Source organism: Pelophylax lessonae (assembly GCF_965119305.1).
Source record: "Pelophylax lessonae genome assembly, chromosome: 1".
In the NCBI taxonomy this organism is placed as follows: Eukaryota; Metazoa; Chordata; class Amphibia; order Anura; family Ranidae; genus Pelophylax; species Pelophylax lessonae.
This window is the reverse complement of record NC_138768.1, coordinates 686,365,381-686,383,184: the sequence shown is the minus strand read 5'-3', so window position 1 is coordinate 686,383,184 and position 17,804 is coordinate 686,365,381. Positions and strand designations below refer to the sequence as shown.

Here is a 17,804-nt window from a genome sequence, read left to right as displayed (position 1 = left end):
GACCTTGACGAATCTCCCCTTTCAGGGGAATCGCCTATTTGGGGCCACCCTAGATGAGATCATTAAGGATGCCACTGGGGGCAAAAGCACTTTTTTGCCACAGGCTGCTAAAGCTAAAGGACCTCGTAACAAGCGGGGACCTTTCTTTACCGCCCATAAAGGGTTCGTTCGTTCGCTCAGCTGGAGCAAGCGGGAAGGGCAAGACTCCTCCAGGAGGGTTCAAGAAGGGCTGGTCGGACAGACAAAAGACCGACTCAGCCAAACCTGAAGCAAAGGATTACACAGCCTGAAGGTGCGCCCCCACCCGGCTTGAGGGTGGGGGGACGTCTTCACCGGTATTCAGGGCATTAGATCGAGCATCGACCACTGCTACCGGTGCGATTCTTCCCTTCCAACATCTAAGTACTACAGGGAGCGGTAGTTACAGTTCCCTGAACAGATCATTTTCTTTACCTTTTTCCAAAGATTAGCCTCAGTTCCCCACAAGAATCGGATCCGGTTGAACAGACAGACCAAGGAGCCTCTACCTGGGTGACTTCGGTCCCTGTGGTTCAACCAGGAGAAATCACCACTCCTGATAGGAATCAGGTGTCTGATAAATGTGTGGGAACAGAGAACGATCAGACTTTGTCGGATGGCCGGGGCCAGATAGCTCTAGGGCAGCCTGGTTCGGATCCAGTCAGCGCCAGTTGTCTTGGAAATTCTAGGATTGGCTCTTCAAGCCAGTCTGGCCGACTTGGACATGCTAGTCACGGACGTTCCTTGGGAACTTCTTCTCAGAGAGTGTCTGCGGTCTCACTGACCGATCTTCCATCGTGCTTTACAGTCGCTGGTTTTAATGGCCTGGCCATTGAGACCCAGGTACTGAAGGACAGAGGTTTGTCAGCTTCAGTTATTCCTACTCTAATTAAGGCAAGGAAAGCGACTTCCAGCAAGGTCTATTATCGCACATGGAAGACTTATATTGCGTGGTGCGAATCGTTAGGAATTCCTCCACGTACCTATTCGGTGACCCGAAATATTGGCCTTTCTGCAAAAGGGGGTTGAGCAGAAACTAGCCTTGAGCACCATCAAGGGTCAGGTTTCAGCATTAGCAATCTTCTTTCAGAAGCCTTTGGCTACAAAATCCTTGGTGCGGAATTTCATCCAGGGGGTGCGGCACCTGGCTCCACCAGTCCGCGCGCCCTTACCGCCTTGGGATCTTAATTTGGTTTTGTCGGTTCTGCAGAAACCTCCCTTTGAAAACATCAGGGAGATTCCCTTGCTGACTTTATCCCAGAAGGTAGCCTTCTTAGTGGCTATCACTTCTGCACGCAGGGTGTCAGAACTGGCTGCATTGTCATGCCAGTCCCCATACTTAGTGATTCATAGGGATAAGGTAGTTCTTCATCCTAAGCCATCCTTTCTTCCAAAGGTGGTTTCAGACTTTCATCTGAATGAAGACATTGTACTACCTTCCTTGTGTCCTCAGCCCAATCGTCATCGGGAACATGCGTTGCATTCCTTGGATGTGGTTCGGGCAATCAGGCTATACCTGAAAGCTACGGAATCGTTCCGTAAGACGGATTCACTTTTTGTGATCACGGATGGCCCCAGAAAGGGGTTGCCTGCATCTGCCGCGACTATCTCCAAATGGATTAGACAGACGGTGGTACAGGCTTATTCTATTAAGGGTCGGAGTCCTCCGTTCCCTGTTAGGGCGCACTCCACTCGAGCGCTCAGTACTTCCTGGGCCTTCCGCCATCAGGCGTCAGTGGTCCAGGTATGTAAGGCGGCCACCCGGTCGTCGGTACATACCTTTACAAAATTTTATAAGATTGATGTGATGGCATCGGTGGATGCCTCATTTGGCCCCAAGGTTTTGCAGGCCGCAATTTGAGGAGACCGGTGGTCTACCTCGAGGGTTTTTTTCTGTTGGAATTTTCTGTTGAGTCTCATCTTTGATTGATGAGCATTGAAGACTTCTAGTTGGAATCGGTTGGGCCTTCTAGATTGGATTTAATTTCCATTTTCCCACCCTTCATTTGTGGTACTGCTTTGGGACGTCCCGAGTGTGTTGAATCAACGAGGACTACGTCTGTCAATGAGCGACAGAGAAAAATGGATTTTTGTAAGATCTTACCGTAAAATCCTTTTCTCTTAAGCTCATTGACAGACGTAGTACCCGCCCCTCTGTTTTTGAGTTGGGTTGGGTTAAATTCTGTAAACACTGCTGTAGCAGAGAGAGAGAGGATATACCCTCTGGGACTGCCCCTAAGGTGTGGCCAGAGTGTTTTCTTTCCTGTCTAGTCCTACTCCTGTAGAGGGCAGCATAACCCGAGTGTGTTGAATCAACGAGGACTACGTCTGTCAATGAGCTTAAGAGAAAAGGATTTTACGGTAAGATCTTACAAAAATCCATTTTTTTTGTGAAGAATCAACAAGAAGTGGGACACGATCATGAAGTGGAACAAAATTTATTGGATATTTCAACTTTTTTAACAAATAAAAAAACTGAAAAAATGGGCGTGCAAGATGATTCAGCCCCTTTACTTTCAGTGCAGCAAACTCTCTCCAGAAATTCAGTGAGGATCTCTGAATGATCCAATGTTGACCTAAATGACTAATGATGATAAATAGAATCCACCTGTGTGTAGTCAAGTCTCCGTATAAATGCACCTGCACTGTAAGTCTCAGAGGTCCGTTTAAAGCGCAGAGAGCATCATGAAGAACAAGGAACACACCAGGCAGGTCGGAGATACTGTTGTGGAGAAGTTTAAAGCCGGATTTGGATACAAAAACATTTCCCAAGCTTTAAACACCCCAAGGAGCACTGTGCAAGCGTTAATATTGAAATGGAAGAAGTATCAGACCACTGCAAATCTACGAAGACCTGGCCGTCCCTCTAAACTTTCAGCTCATATAAGGAGAAGACTGATCAGAGATGCAGCCAAGAGGCCCATGATCACTCTGGATGAACTGCAGAGATCTACAGCTGAGGTGGGAGACTCTGTCCATAGGACAACAATCAGTCGTATACTGCACAAATCTGGCTTTTATGGAAGAATGGCCAGAAGAAAGCCATTTCTTAAAGATATCCATAAAAAGTGTCGTTTATAGTTTGCCACAAGCCACCTGGGAGACACACCAAACATGTGGAAGAAGGTGCTCTGTTCAGATGAAAACAAAATCAAACGTTTTGGCAACAATGCAAAACGTTATGTTTGGCGTAAAAGCAACACTGCTCATCACCCTGAACACACCATCCTCACTGTCAAACATGGTGGTGGCAGCATAATGGTTTGGGCCTGCTTTTCTTCAGCAGGGACAGGGAAGATGGTTAAAATTGATGGGAACATGGATGGAGCCAAATACAGGACCATTCTGGAAGAAAACCTGATGGAGTCTGCAAAAGACCTGAGACTGGGACGGAGATTTGTCTTCCAACAAGACAATGATCCAAAACATAAAGCAAAATCTACAATTAAATAGTTCACAAATAAACATATTCAGGTGTTAGAATGGCCAAGTCAAAGTCCAAACCTGAATCCAATCGAGAATCTGTGGAAAGAACTGAAAACTGCGGTTCACAAACTCTCTCCGTCCAACCTCACTGAGCTCAAGCTGTTTTGCAAGGAGGAATGGGCAAAAATTTCAGTCTCTCGATGTGCAAAACGGAGACATACCCCAAGCGACTTACAGCTGTAATCGCAGCAAAAGGTGGCGCTACAAAGTATTAACTTAAGGGGGCAGAATAATTTTGCACGCCCAATTTTTAAGTTTATTTGTTAAAGTTTGAAATATTCAATAAATTTCGTTCCACTTCATGATTGTGTCCCACTTGTTGATTCTTCACAAAAAATTACAGTTTTATATCTTTAGGTTTGAAGCCTGAAATGTGGAAAAAGGTTGCAAAGTTCAAGGGGGCCGAATACTTTCGCAAGGCACTGTATATCGCCAAAAATAAGTTCATTTGGGTACAATGTTGCATGACTGAGTAATTGTCATTCAAAGTGACAGCGCTGAAAGATAGGCTGGACTTGGACGGGGGTCAAACAGTCTGGTTGGAGGTTAAACATGACATTGAAGACTATTTACCACATCCTTCAATTCCATGCACAATTGTATGTTGAAATCTGGTTTATTTGATTTATTTTTAGGAGATGTAGGTTTATGGTTAAACATCTCTTCCAACCTCAGAATTGTTCCTTAGCAACAGTGCTCTTACCATTATTTCATTCACATGAACTTTCAATATCCGAGTTCAGATATCGGATCTCGCTTTTAGCGCATGTTGTTTGATGGAGCATGTAAACACATCTGACAAACTTCCCCCTCCATTTTTTTACATCATGTGTTTTTCCTTTAATTTATTTCTTTAAATGATTCCTTTAACAATGACTGGACACAACCTCACTTCTAAGCAAGCCATGAAATAAAAAGGTTTCTAAATTTACCTGTATTTTTATAGTTCTAAACTGCAAGCCGTAATTACAGACCACAGGGATGGTTCAGCATTGCCCATTCTGTAGCACAGTGTACATTCCTTACCATTGCTCTAATTGTTCATTTATTTTGTGCTGAACAGTAAGCAGTACTTGTATATTGCTTCATTTGAATGCTTTATTCATGTTTATTGCTTGCCTTAATTATGTGTACTTTTCATTCTATTAGACCAATCCTGTAGTTTCGTTTGATGGTTGAAAATGCTGGCGAGACTGTAAATTTGTAATTAGCACAGCTGAGTGAGAGAATTTCTTGCAGAGATTAAATGCTGAAGGCGATTATAGTAACCCTAGTTTCAGTAAAAGTAATAGGTTCTCAAGCTTTGTTTTACGGGGTAGGTTTACATCTTATTGGCGGCTAAGTGGCTAATCCAAACGAAAGGTCTAATTTTATTTAGGTATCGCAAAGCAGGTCTTCTGTGCAACATATGGGAACTATCAGTTGGATTCAGGGCTGTACACTTGTTCTAAAGCTGTAAATTCCCTTTTGCTCAATATTACCCGGAAATAAAGGTACTTGCCTTGTACAGCCAGGTTTATAACCTGTTAGTAGGGGTTTTATATACAGTAAGCCTGTACTTACAGGGTGGATTTGATGTAAATCAAGTCCATTTAAACCATGATTTAAATCACTAGTAAAAAGGCTTGATTTAAATTAACTCGGTTTAACCACTTCCCATCCGGGAAGGCTATTGACGGCGGGAAGGTGGTTGCATTATCCTGACTAGACGTCTTATGAAGGCAGCAGGATAATGCGCTCTGCGTGCCCCCCGGGGGGGGGGGAGAAGAGTGGCGACCTGTGTTGCGGCGTATCACTCACACCGCATCTCTGATCTCGGTAAAGAGCCTTCTGATGTAGGCTCTTTACCATGTGGCCAGCTGTGTCCAATCACAGCTGGTCACATAGTTCACAGGAAGAGCCGGCTTTCCTTAGTTCATGCCTGACAGGCAGGAGTAGAGGATAGCCGATCTGCGGCTCTCCTGGCGGGCGGGGGGGCTGAACTGGTAATCAGAGCATTGATTACGAGTGCAGACCCTTGGGGGGGGGGGGGGGTGCCACTAGAACCACCAGGGGTGCCCATCCCTGACCCCAGGGGTGCCCACCCATGACCCCAGGGATGCCCACCATGGCAATCAGGGCTCAGGGATCCCCCCAGTGCCCTCCCCATCAGTGCTGCCCGTCATTGCCATCTATCAGTGCTGCCCATCAGTGCCGCCTATCAGTGCCGCCTATCAGTGCCCAGCAGTGCCACCTATCAGTGCCCACCAATGCTGCATATCAGTGCTACCTATGAGTGCCGCATGTTAGTGCCTCATCAGTGCCTGTCAGTGCGGCCTCATCAGTTCTCATCTGTGCAGGAAAAAACGTATCTATTTACAAAATTGTATAACATAAACAAAAAAAACTTTTAAACTTTTCGGTCTTTTTTTATTTGTTTAGCAAAAAAGAAAAAACCTTGCGGTGATCAAATACCACCAAAAGAAAGCTCTATTTCTCTATTTGTGGTAAAAAAAATGACATAAATTTGGTTTAGGTACAGTGTTGCATGACCGCGCAATTGTCATTCAAAATGCAACAGCGCTAAAAGCTAAAAATTGGCCTGGGCAGGAAGGGGGTGAAAGTGCCCAGTATTGAAGTGGTTAAATCAGAACTTTTAAAGAGCACTGTCATCTCTGTCCTGCAGCAGCTCCTCCTCTGACCCGCTGTTGACTCACCGACAGTCCCATTCACTTTAATGGGACGGCAGGTTATGCGGCAGTGATGTGGCTGCAGCAGGTGAGTGGAAGCCCGATAACGGGCACGGCCATGATGGATCTGAAATGACAGGTGCTCTTTAAATGTATAGACTTTCTTGCTGGTAGTTAGTGTGAAATTGTGTGAATGCATCAATGCAGAGCTTGGATTCATTGAAGGGGTTTACCAAAAATGTAAATATTGCAGAATATACAGCCTCATGCTACATAACTAAGCTCCATTTCATGCTGAATAAACTAAATTATGTCTTAAATTGAAAACTATCTTTTAAGATAGATTTGTACTCCAAAAGCATTTTAATTAAAATTGATCATCAAAAAAATCTGATTTTAAATGAACTTTTTTTTTTTTTTAATCATCAATTGTTATTCACCCTGGCTTGCCCACATGGAGCACAACCCTGCTAACAATGCTCACAAATCTTGTCTGTTATATACTGGCACATCATGATAGAGTAGAGCACATAATTGAATTACTGCTTTTATCTTTTGGAATCCCTGGTGGAGATGAGCAACAAGTTTAATTTTTCTGAAATCTGTTGGTTTTAGAAGGGCTTGTTATGATAGTCAACAGGAGTTTCCATACTGTTCAGTCGGGAAGCATAAGGACATAGGCTTCTTAGTCTATACAACTGGGTTATATTAAAAAAAAAAAAAAAAAAAAAGTCATACCTTCTCTGTGTAATGGGTTTGCACAGGGCAGCCCAGATCCTCCTTTTCTTGGGTCCCTGGCTGGAGCTCCTGGCCCCTCCCTCCCTGCTGAGTGCCCTTACAGCAAGTACCTTGGTATGGGGGCACCAGAGCCAAACTGCAGCTCTGTGTATCCATTCAGACACTGAGCTGCAATTTGGCCCCGCCCACTCTCTCCTGATTGGCTAACTGTTTGATTGGCTGAGCAGCTGCTGTCAATCAGGAGAGACAGTCCCAGAAGGCTGAGGCATTTGTAGACATCGCTGGATAGAGAGGGACCTCAGGTAAGTAAAAGGGGGGGCTGCTACACACAAGGCTTTTTATCTTAATTCATAGAATACAATTGGATTAAACTTTCTGAATTTACAACCCCTTTAAGGCCAGCACGTTCTTAGAATAGAAATATGGAAGTTTCTATTACTAACTTTTTATATGTTCACTTTAACTAGGGATGCACCGATCCGATATTTGGATCGGATATTGGCACCGATATGGCCATTATAGCTGCATTGGGGGATCGGTAACATTGACTGATCCACTGGCCGATCCGGTTTTTGCTTAGTAACGGCTCAGCCATCCCTTGGTGCAGTAGTAGTATGGGATGGGAGCCGCTACTTCCTGTATAGTCCCGGCTCGTAGGTGGAGTGATATCAGATGCACTCCGCCTGTGAATGGAGGAGCCATACACAGAAGCAGCGGCTTTGCTCTGTACTGCAGCCGCTTGCTTTGTGTGTAGCTCCGGATTGGTTCCGGTATCGGCGATTTCACAATGCCAGATATCGGTATCGGGTCCAAAAAAGTCTGATCGGTGCATCCCTAACTTTAACCTTTCTTTATAATAGTAAAATTTTGCTTTAAAGCTTCGTGTACATAGGCAGTGGTCAAAAGAGGTGGTTGAACCTGGGTTTTACAGGCCACTTAAGGCTGCTTTTCTTCACAGTTGCAATAAGAGAGACCAGACATGACCCATTTAGCTAAATGGGTCCACAACACAACTGCTAGCCAAGCTCTTGACATGAGGTTCTGGTGTCGTATTTACTTAAAAAATTCCCATTCAGCTGTCAAAAAAAGGCCATTAAATTGGTGGCATTGTTGCATCTTGAATGCCTGGCAGCCTCTGCTCTGCCACCTTCTGAAAACGATTCACCGTGGACCGCTTTTTTGGGGTCAGCAAGAGGGAGCCGTCCATGTAACCAAGCCCTAAGGCTACATTCAGACCAGGGATTATGGCTGGTGCGAATAGTAGTGGCAGGAATCGGATTCCTGCTGCAGCTGTCAAAGGTTAGGTGCAGCTGCCGGCCCCGTTCAGAATAATTACAGGTTGGCGGTGGCCCGAAGCTATTTTACAGCTCTCTGCACAGCCCATGATTACATGTGGTGATCGCTGCTCTACGCACACACACAAAATGGACTTAAATTGACTATGTGAATGTAGCCTAATACTGGGGCCCTGGAAAGTAGTCTTCGCATTTGTAAAGTTGAAATTTAGTTTGAAAGAAATCATGTAGGTGGAAAGGTTTTGTTTGTTTAGTAGTTTTTGCCTTCTTTTTGTTTTTTAAAAAGTCCATAAGAGTGTACTGATGATCACTTAAGAAAAATCAATTTTCTCTACTTGCATGTAGCTTGCTTTTTAATTGACTTCTTGTGTATTTCTGCCCTCAGTGATTGTTGAATCATTACATGACATTCCACCGTTAAATGAGGACACTGTTGTTTTTAATGCGAATCGACTTGCTGTTGGGAAGGTGAGTTAAATGATAGCATGCTAGCTGCATTTTAAAATTTCTAAAAAAAGTATGTGTGGGCAGTGCCCAGCTGTGTTTATTAGAATTCAAATGAGTGCTGTTATGAGGGCAGGACTGACTTTGGACACTGGTATTTCATATTGAAAAAACTGTTTTGTTTCCTTTGCTAAACAAGAAAAGAAATGTGAAGACTACAGCTAGATAGTGGAAACTCTATACAATTATTATTATTTTTTTTGACAGTAGATCTGTAATGCTTAATTTTTTTTTTTTTTTTTTATTCTATTTTGTTGACAGTGTATATGTTCAATGTGTGCTTTACAAATGAACATACTGTAGAATATTTCAAAGAATTTCCAAAGGGTTAGCCTAATGGAAAGGGTCACAATTAATTATCTGATTTAAACTTAAGCCTGAGCAGTTGAATATGGGAGGATGATGAAGCAGACAAAGTGAATGAAAAAAACAAAAAATGGGCACACTCTGGACTACTTGGTCTTTTCCTGCCGTCACTTTTCTGAGTATAGATCTAGATTTGTCCCAAGCATGTTTGAAGACATTTACTGTTGACTGTCTCACTACCTCTGCTGGTAGTTATTCCAAGCATCAACTACCCTTTCTGTAAAATAATACTTTACTAGATTCGTTTGGAACTTTTCTCCACTTAGTTTGAGGTCATATCCCCGTGTTCATGATTGTGGTTTTTCATTGAAAAAAAAAAAAATGCCCTCCTGAACCTTATTCACCTCCTTAATGTCTTTAAAGGTTTCAATCATGTTTCCCTCCTTTCGCTTCATTCCTCCAGACTGTACATATTAAGTTCCTGAAGTCGCTCTCGATATGTTTTTTCTCTATCGTTCATTGACGGACGCAGTTCTCTCTGATTCGTATCAGTAGGGTAATACTGCCCCCTACAGGAGTAGGACACTAGTCCTGTAGTTCTGGCTACGCCTATGGGCAGTCCCGGAGGGTACACCCTCTCTCTTCCTGCAAAGGATGTCATTCTGTCATGGGCAAGAACATTCGGTAAGTTCAACTTGAACAATGCCGTATGGTCGTGTGTGCGTGCTCACGGATGGGCCAAGGTCAGTATCGGCTGCAGTCTGCCTTTCCTCCTCCCAAGTTGCTGCCAAAATTTTTTTCACAGGATCGAGGCGGAAGGGATTCCGGTCTTTCTCGTAGCTCCGGATGGGCCTCGCTGAGCTTGGTACACAACGGCCTGGTCAGGCCAGACGCTCCTTGGAGAATTCCTCTAAGGGGGGAGTTATTGTCTCCAGGGCCCATCTCCCATCTGACTTTACGGTCGCTGACATTGCCGACTTGGCTGTTGAATGCCAGGTGCTGAAGGATGGGGGGTTGGCTGCTTCAGTGATCCCCACCCTGCTTGAAGCGTGGGAAGCGACTTCTAGGTTGATTTTTGTTCATATTACGAGACAGTCGTATATTGCATGGGCTCCCACTCTTGGCTTCCTTCAATGGGGAGTTGATCACAAGTTGGCCTTGAGTACTGTCGAGGGTCAGGTTTCGGTTTTGGCTAATTTCTTCCACAGGCCGTTGGCCACCTGTGCCCTGGTGCATAACTTCTTCCAGGGGGTTTGACACTTGGTACTTCCATCCATCACCCACTGGGGACCTTGATTTGGTGCAGTTGGTTCTTTTAGACCCTCTGTTTGCGAGTGTTCAAGGGTATCCCTTGCCTACCTTTATTACCGAAGGTGGCCTTCTTGGTTGCTGTCACTCTGAGCGCAGGTGTCGGCACTGGCAACATTGTCCTGTCTTCCCTATATGTTGATCATGGGGCCAAGTGGTCCTTCCCTCCGAAGGTTGTTTCTGGTGTTCACTTGCACGGGGATATTGTATTCCCATCTTGTGTCCTGAGCCCTCACATCCTAAGGAATGTGCATTGCTTACTCTGTTTAGAGTGCGGGCACTCAAGGTGTACTTGCCGACTACTGAGTCTTTTCCTAAGTCAGGCTCGCTCTCGGTACTTACGGATGGCCCGTAAACGGGACTGCCTGCGTCTCTGCTGCATCTATTCCTGGATGGATCAGACAGACCGTGGTCTCGGTTTATTCATTTAAGGGTCAGGTCCTACCTTTACCTGTTTTGGAGCGTTCTACTCGGGCACCTAGTACTTCTGGGCTTTTCGCCTTTTAGGCATCTGTGCTCCCAGATTGCAAAATGGCTACCTGGTAGTCTGTTCACACCTTTACCATGTTTTATAAGGTGGATGTGCTGGAATCTGCAGATGCCTCTTTTCGGCCGCAAGGTTTATTTGCTGACTGCTGTTTGGAGGGCTTTTGACCTTCATTGAGGGTGTTTACTGTATGTTTCAGGTGGGCCTCATCTTTTGTTCCGATGAGTCCTATGTTGCCTGGTCGGCTATGTTTGGCCTTGGGGATTTGTTCTTTTCTGCTGTTCCCACCCCTCATTTTATGGCACTGCTTTAGGACATCCCTATTGATATGAATCTGAGAGAACTGCGTCCGTCAATGAACGATGGAGAAAACTGGATTTTTGACTTACCGTAAAATCCTTTTCTCTTAAGTTCATTGACGGACGCAGTACCCGCCCCTCTATTTTGAGTTGGGTTGGTGTTACTTTTCTGACACTGCTTTGATACAAAACTGACATCCTATGCAGGAAGAGAGGGTGTACCCTCTGGGACTGCCCATAGGCATAGCCAGAACTTTTTTCTGCCTAGTGCCCTACTCCTGTAAGGGGCAGTATTATCCTACTAATATGAATCAGAGAGAACTGCGTCCGTCAATGAACTTAAGAGAAAAGGATTTTACGGTAAGTCAAAAATCCAGTTATCCCCCAACTCTTTCACCGTTTTTGTTACCCGTCTCTAGATGCGTTCTATTTTATCGATCTTCCTGTAAGTGAGGTCTTCAGAACTGGACACAGTATTCTAAATGAGGTCTCGCTAAAGATCTTTTTAGGGTAATGAGAACCTCCTGCTGGTTATCCCTCCATTGATGCATCCTAGAATTCTATTTGCTTTTCCCACTGCCTTGTCACATGGTTTGCTCATTTTGCAATCCTCTGAAGTAAGTACCCCTAAATCTTTTTCTTCTGTATTTCTGGCTAACACTGTACCCCCAATGCTGTACTCTCTCAAGCAATTATTTTTCCCTAGGTGCATTATTGTAAATTTAGAAACCTTGAACTACAATCTGCACTGCTTTGGAACATGAGGTGCATGGTTCTAGTAAGTAGCACTTTCGTCTCTTGGACCCTTTGACATAGTCCCTGAGAAATCATAGGAGCTTTTAAAACAAATGAGCTACCCCACAGGACATTTTAGAGTGAACTGAAACGTGAAGTGTCAGACTATGCTCCAACCTTTTGATTCTTGCCTCTGCCATCACAAGAGCGTGCTCTCTTGGATTCAAATGACGCACATGTGCAGTGTCCTATCGTTTCGGCACTAAACTTAAAATTACTGTGATGGGAGAGATTGAGCACAAGCGCTAGGTTTTGAGTTTGAGGGTGAATGCACTCTTGTGAGGGTGGAGGCAATTTTGTTCTTGGGTTTGGATAGTCTTTAAACAGGTTTAAGGATTTGCTTTTATCGAACAGCTCTTGGCCAGTCATGAAGCCCCTAGGCTTGTCATAGGCAATTCTGTACCTGAATACTGATTCTGTAAAATCGTAGAAAGTGAATTCCATTGCACATCTAGCACACCTCATATCTCATTTACACTTATCTTGCCGAGCAATTTCACGTCGCTGCAACAAGGCAGCAGCAGAGGCCCAATGAGGACTACCTTTCCCTTCACCTTCATTTGCCCATGGTATCCTTTTGAAGAGCACCATATCACCGATCATCTCAAGGGATACCAGCCTCCATATAGGTACAGTGCTGTCTTATACATGCATGTTTCCTCTGTTGCGCTTTAGTCTTTGATTCTAACCGGTTTTAGTTAAAATGCATGGAAGTTAAGGTTATAGTATTGCCGGTAGCCACATATGTTTACAAGTGAGTAATGAAGAACTTGCAAGTGATGAATTTAAAAAAACAGGCCTTAAACTTTTTCAAAGTAAATTTTTAGTTTATTAATTCATAAATAAATAAATAAATAAATAGGATTAATTCAGTTATGTGCCAGGGGAAATTAAAGCGCATGATTTGGTGAAGTTAATCAGTGTCCCCTTATTTACCGTATCTATTTTGTAAGTAAACAGTCTCTGTTCAAATTTATTTAGCATGATGAAGAAGCAACTTGAAAGGAAACACAAGTTTTTCAAATCTTATTATAGGAATAGTATTTTATATTGCAGCATTACGTGAGGTGGACCGGTGCTGCAGCTCACGTTCACAATTGTAGAGCCAAGGACCGTAAATGGAAACGCCTCAACACAAACAAGTAGAGGCCATTAATCATGAAAATTTCATGATGGTCTATATTTCAAGTGTATGTTTTTATTAGGATATCTTTGTTTGGGGAGTACATTATTTTATCTGCACATGATTGTTTATACATAGTGCAGACAAGGTAATAACGCACTTTTTTGTAATCCTAAGCATAGAAGACTGTTTTTACTTATGCTTAGCTGAGAAAAGGCTGATTTATTCCTGTCATCCTACCCTTAGTAAAAGAGGTCTGACTTTTTCAGCAGCAGGTATAAATCCAAGCTGTAATCCCCCATGGTTTCTGGGAACATGTATGGTTCTGAAAGATTTCCATTCTGTTTTTGTTTTTTTTTTTCTATGGTTTTCTGCTTCCTTTCCAAGGAGTGAAATCTATTGTGAATTGACTGCGACTAGTGATTGGCAGCATGTCCAGAGTTCCTGTTAAAACATTAATTTAGGGAAGAGTTGAGTGGATTTGTGGTTTGACAGCTTATTTTTTTCATTTATTCTTTGAGAAAAAAAATACTGTCACAGCTTGAGACTTATATTTTTTTTTTTTTACCACTTTTAATAGGCGAAATAGGCAACATGCACATGACAAAGTTATTTGAATTAGTTAACACTAAGGAACATTTAAAAAAAAAAAAAAAAGTTGCAGATGTTATGTTGAAATGGAAAAATCCCAAGAAGAAAAATATAGGACATTTTTAAACTTCAATAGCTATACCTATTGTTAGGACACATCCCAGCAATGAATCAAAGTTCCTAGGCAGTATTGTATACAATCACATTCATTATTTACGTCTGTATATTATGCAGCATGCCAAAGGCTGCAAGTGTAGGGTTGCAGTAAAGTCCCATTCAAACGTGTTCAGTGTAGCCAAAGATGGAGTAAAAGGTCTGCATTGACCTCCCCCTAGAGCACTAAAGAATTATACAGACTAGTGATCGACCAGTATATAGTTTTTTGCAGATCGGCAGATACCGATATTTTGCTGATCGCATATCGGTATTATCCGATATTTTAACTCATGTAAAAGTTTGCAAAAAAAAAAACACATCTCTTAATAAACATGTTAATCTTTATTAACATTTTTTAACATTCTTCACACCTTAACTGCATGAAAACTGATAGGAAAACTGCACTTGCAGGGACATTTGCATTTCACATCATCTGACTGTGCGTTATGCATAATAAAGTGCTGCAGTAGTGAACTCACTCACTGCAATATTTTTAATTCATTGGTTCTTTCCACCATGTTTCCGTCTATCTCCAGATCGCTTGTAGGATCCCAGGGGGGCAGGGCAGGCTCGCCTTGCTCAGGGATTGATTGTGTCGGTTCCTCGGCAGGAAAGGTTTCAAGGTTTTTTAGTCAAACCTGTTCACAGTGCCCAATGTCCGAGTCTTCACCGCGGTTTTGGCCTTGGTGTTAGTTTTGCTCTGCTAAAAGGGATTGCGATCCTCGGATATCTGGACGATCTTCTGTTGAGAGCGGGTTCTCACCCGTCCCGGCTGGGTGGTCTGTTTATCGTGCTTCAGACCTTGCTGGGCAAGATCAGGTTTCTGATGGGACATCGGTCTCTCCTCCCTGCGGACTTGTGTGAGGTCTCTGGGGCTGATGGTGTCGAATTTCGGGGCGGTCCTGTTTGCTTGATTTCACTCAGGACCTCTACATGCTAGGGTTCTTGTCAGGTGGCCCAAGGATCTGCAGTCTTTGAACAGGATGATGTGTCTCGGCCGTTTCATGACGTCGGAACTCTCGTGGTGGCTTCTGTCGTCCGCTCTGAGCCAGGGCGGATTTTTTCTACAGTTATTATGAACAGTGGTCCCTAAGGCTGCCAGCCTGTCTGGCTGGGGTGGAGTGCTGGACAATCTCTGTGCCCAGGGACGCTGCTTGTAGGTGGAGTCCACTTTACTGCCAGGTATCCTCCGACAGTGCCACGCCTGTGGCTTACGGCGTTTCTCAAGGGGACACCAGGAGTGTCCGGGCTGCCAGGGAGGTGGCCGACATTGTTTGGGCCGAGGAACGTGTTCCGGCTCTCTCCACAGTTCACATTCCTCCCCAGACTGGCCTCGCCGGCCTTGGTACACAGACCTGGTAGAGATGGTCATCGGGTCTCCCTGGCAGCTGCCTCTACGAGAGGATCTGCTGTCTTAAGGACCGATCTTCCCTCCTGCCGTGCGGTCGCCGGCTTCGACGGCATGGCTGTAGCAGGCCAGGTTTTTAGAGACAGAGGTTTCTGTGATTCCTTCCTTGTTGAGACATGGGAAGCCTACTTCCAGGAAGATTTCTCATCATTCCAGGAAGAGTATATTGCCTGGGGTGAATCGCTGGGGGTGCATCCTCGCTCCTTCTCAGTGGCGAAGGTCTTCGCCTTGCAGGAGGGATTGGAGCAACTTTTGGCTTTAGGCACGATTAACGGTCAGGTGTCAGCCTTAGCCATTTACTCCCAACGTACCTTTACGACTAATTCCTTGATCGCACCTTTATTCAAGAGGTGCGTCATTTGGCTCCGTGGAGGAGATCCCCTTTACCTCCGTGGGATCTGAATTTTGTCCTGCCCGTTCTTCAACGACCTCCCTTTGACAATATCAGGGTAATTTCTCTGCCTTTGTTGTCTCAGAAGGTTGCCTTTTTGGTGGCTGTCACCTCTACTCGCAGTGTGTCTGAGTGGCGGCTCTGTCCTGCCCTTCGCCTTATCTGGTCGTTCATGGGGATAAGGTTGTTCTGCGTCCTATCCACCCTCTTTTTTTTTTTTTCCCTGAGATGGTGTCAGCTTTCCACCTCGATGAGGATATTGTTTTGCCTTCGCTCTGTGCTAAGCCCAAGCATCCCAGGGAATTTACCTTGCATTCGCTGGATGTGGTTCGGGCGGTCAGGGTCTACCTGTCGGCCACGGAGTCCTTTCGGGCGTCTGATTCTCTGTTTGCCCTTTCTTAGGGATCTCGGAAGGGTTCGGCTGCGTCTGCTGCAACCATCTCAGAGTGGATCAAAAAGACTATTGCTCAGGCCTCTTCCTTACAGGGTAAGGTTCCTCCTTTTCCCTGTGTGGGCATCTTCTACTAGAGCGCTGAGTGCCTCTTGGGTTTTTCACCATCAGGCTTCTGTGGCTCAGGTGTGTAAAGTGGCGACCTGGTCGTCTGTGCACATTTTTCAAATTTCTACATGATGGATTTGCTGGCATCCTCTGATGCTTCCTTTGGCTGCAAGTTTTGCAGGCTGCTGTTTACTAAAGAGACTTGGTTTTTCTCTTTAGGGGTGAATTTTTGCTTTAGAGTAAGCTCCTGTTTGCATTGAGCTTTGTTGCCAACCTGTTTTGCTACGTTTTACCCTTGGATATAGGTTAACATTTGGTTGCGTTCTTCCCACTCCTCATGCTTACACTGCTTTGGGACATCCCATTAGTGAAGAAGCATTGAGAGCTGCGTCTGTCAAGAGGACGTAAGAGAAAATTGGATTTTTGTATGAACTTACGGTAAAATCCTTTTCTTTTCCTCTGACAGACGCAGCTCCTGCCCCTCTATTTTGAGGTTGATTGTGTCTTTCACTGCTTGCTACGAAACTGATTTTAGAGCACAGTGTGTCTGGGGTAATGTCGTGAGGGAGAGCCCCTATAGGCGTGTCGAGGTGAAAACTTTTCACTGCCTAGTCTACTCCTGTGGATGGCACATTAGCCATTAGTGAAGAGGCATTGAGAGCTGCGTCTGTCAGAGGATTCAGAGAAAAGGATTCTTATAAAAATCAAATTTTTTTGTATTGCATATACAGTGAGGTCCATATATACTTGTTTTCAGGTATTTACCAAAAACTATTCAAGCTATAGTTATTTAAAGAAATTAATATAATTGGCACACTCTCAGGTTTAATTTGGGGGTATGTACATCCAAATCAGAGAGAGGGTTTAAGATTAGCCATCCCACCTTTTTAAGGGACCAAATTAATTGGACAATTGAATCAAAAGCGGTTTCATGGCCAGGTGTGGGTTACTCCATTATTTCTTCACCAATTAAGCAGGTTAAAAAGTCTGGTGTTGATTCTAAGTGTGGTATTTGCATTTGGAATCTATTGCTGTGAACCTACATCATGCGTTCAAAGAAGCTGTCCATGCAAGGGAAATGGGTCATTGTAAGGCTTTAAAAACTAAACAAATCCATCAGAGAGATGGCAGCAACATTAGGAGTGGCCAGGTCAAGCTGCCCCAAATGTTATTTCCTTCCTGAACCTGTGCGCCCATGGGCCACTCTGTATAAAACTGTATGGAGACTCGCATACATGCAGAATACAGCACGGGACCTTCTTGTCTTACACCCAAAACAAAATGGAGTCGCAATGAGCTGCACTCAGTCATTCAAAGGTAGTTTGGTATTTAAGAAAAAATACAAAACTTCCTCTAATTTGCTTGAGTTGAGGATTGTGACATTAGCCCGCCCCTCCGACTTAGCCAATCAGAGGAAGCTTTGTATTCAGTGGTAGAATACAAAGCTGCCTATGAATGAATGCCTCCCACCCTGAAACTATTTTGTTCTGGCTATGAGACGGGAAGGTCTTGTCTAACACTCGGAACACAGTGCTGTGTACTGTATGTAGCGGAAAAAAAATTGGCCGCGCATGTTAGTGAAGGAGATAGTGAAACTATTTAAACTGAAAGTAAACCTGGACATCAGCTTTAAACCCAAAAGCAAATATTATGTTGCAGCTTACCAATTTGATGTGGTGGCTGGATTTGTTTTTCCTTTTTTAAGCTTCCTTTCTTCTATTTTCCTCTTGT

At 44.1% G+C, this 17,804-nt stretch overlaps 1 protein-coding gene across 1 annotated transcript in view; it reads left to right on the top strand.

Moving 5' to 3' along the window:
- NAF1 (nuclear assembly factor 1 ribonucleoprotein) overlaps positions 1-17,804 on the top strand; it is a 180,182-nt gene that overhangs the window by 117,721 nt on the left and 44,657 nt on the right. The window contains 1 exon segment of the mRNA XM_082243791.1: positions 8,592-8,674. Coding sequence (XP_082099917.1) covers positions 8,592-8,674 — 83 coding nt within the window.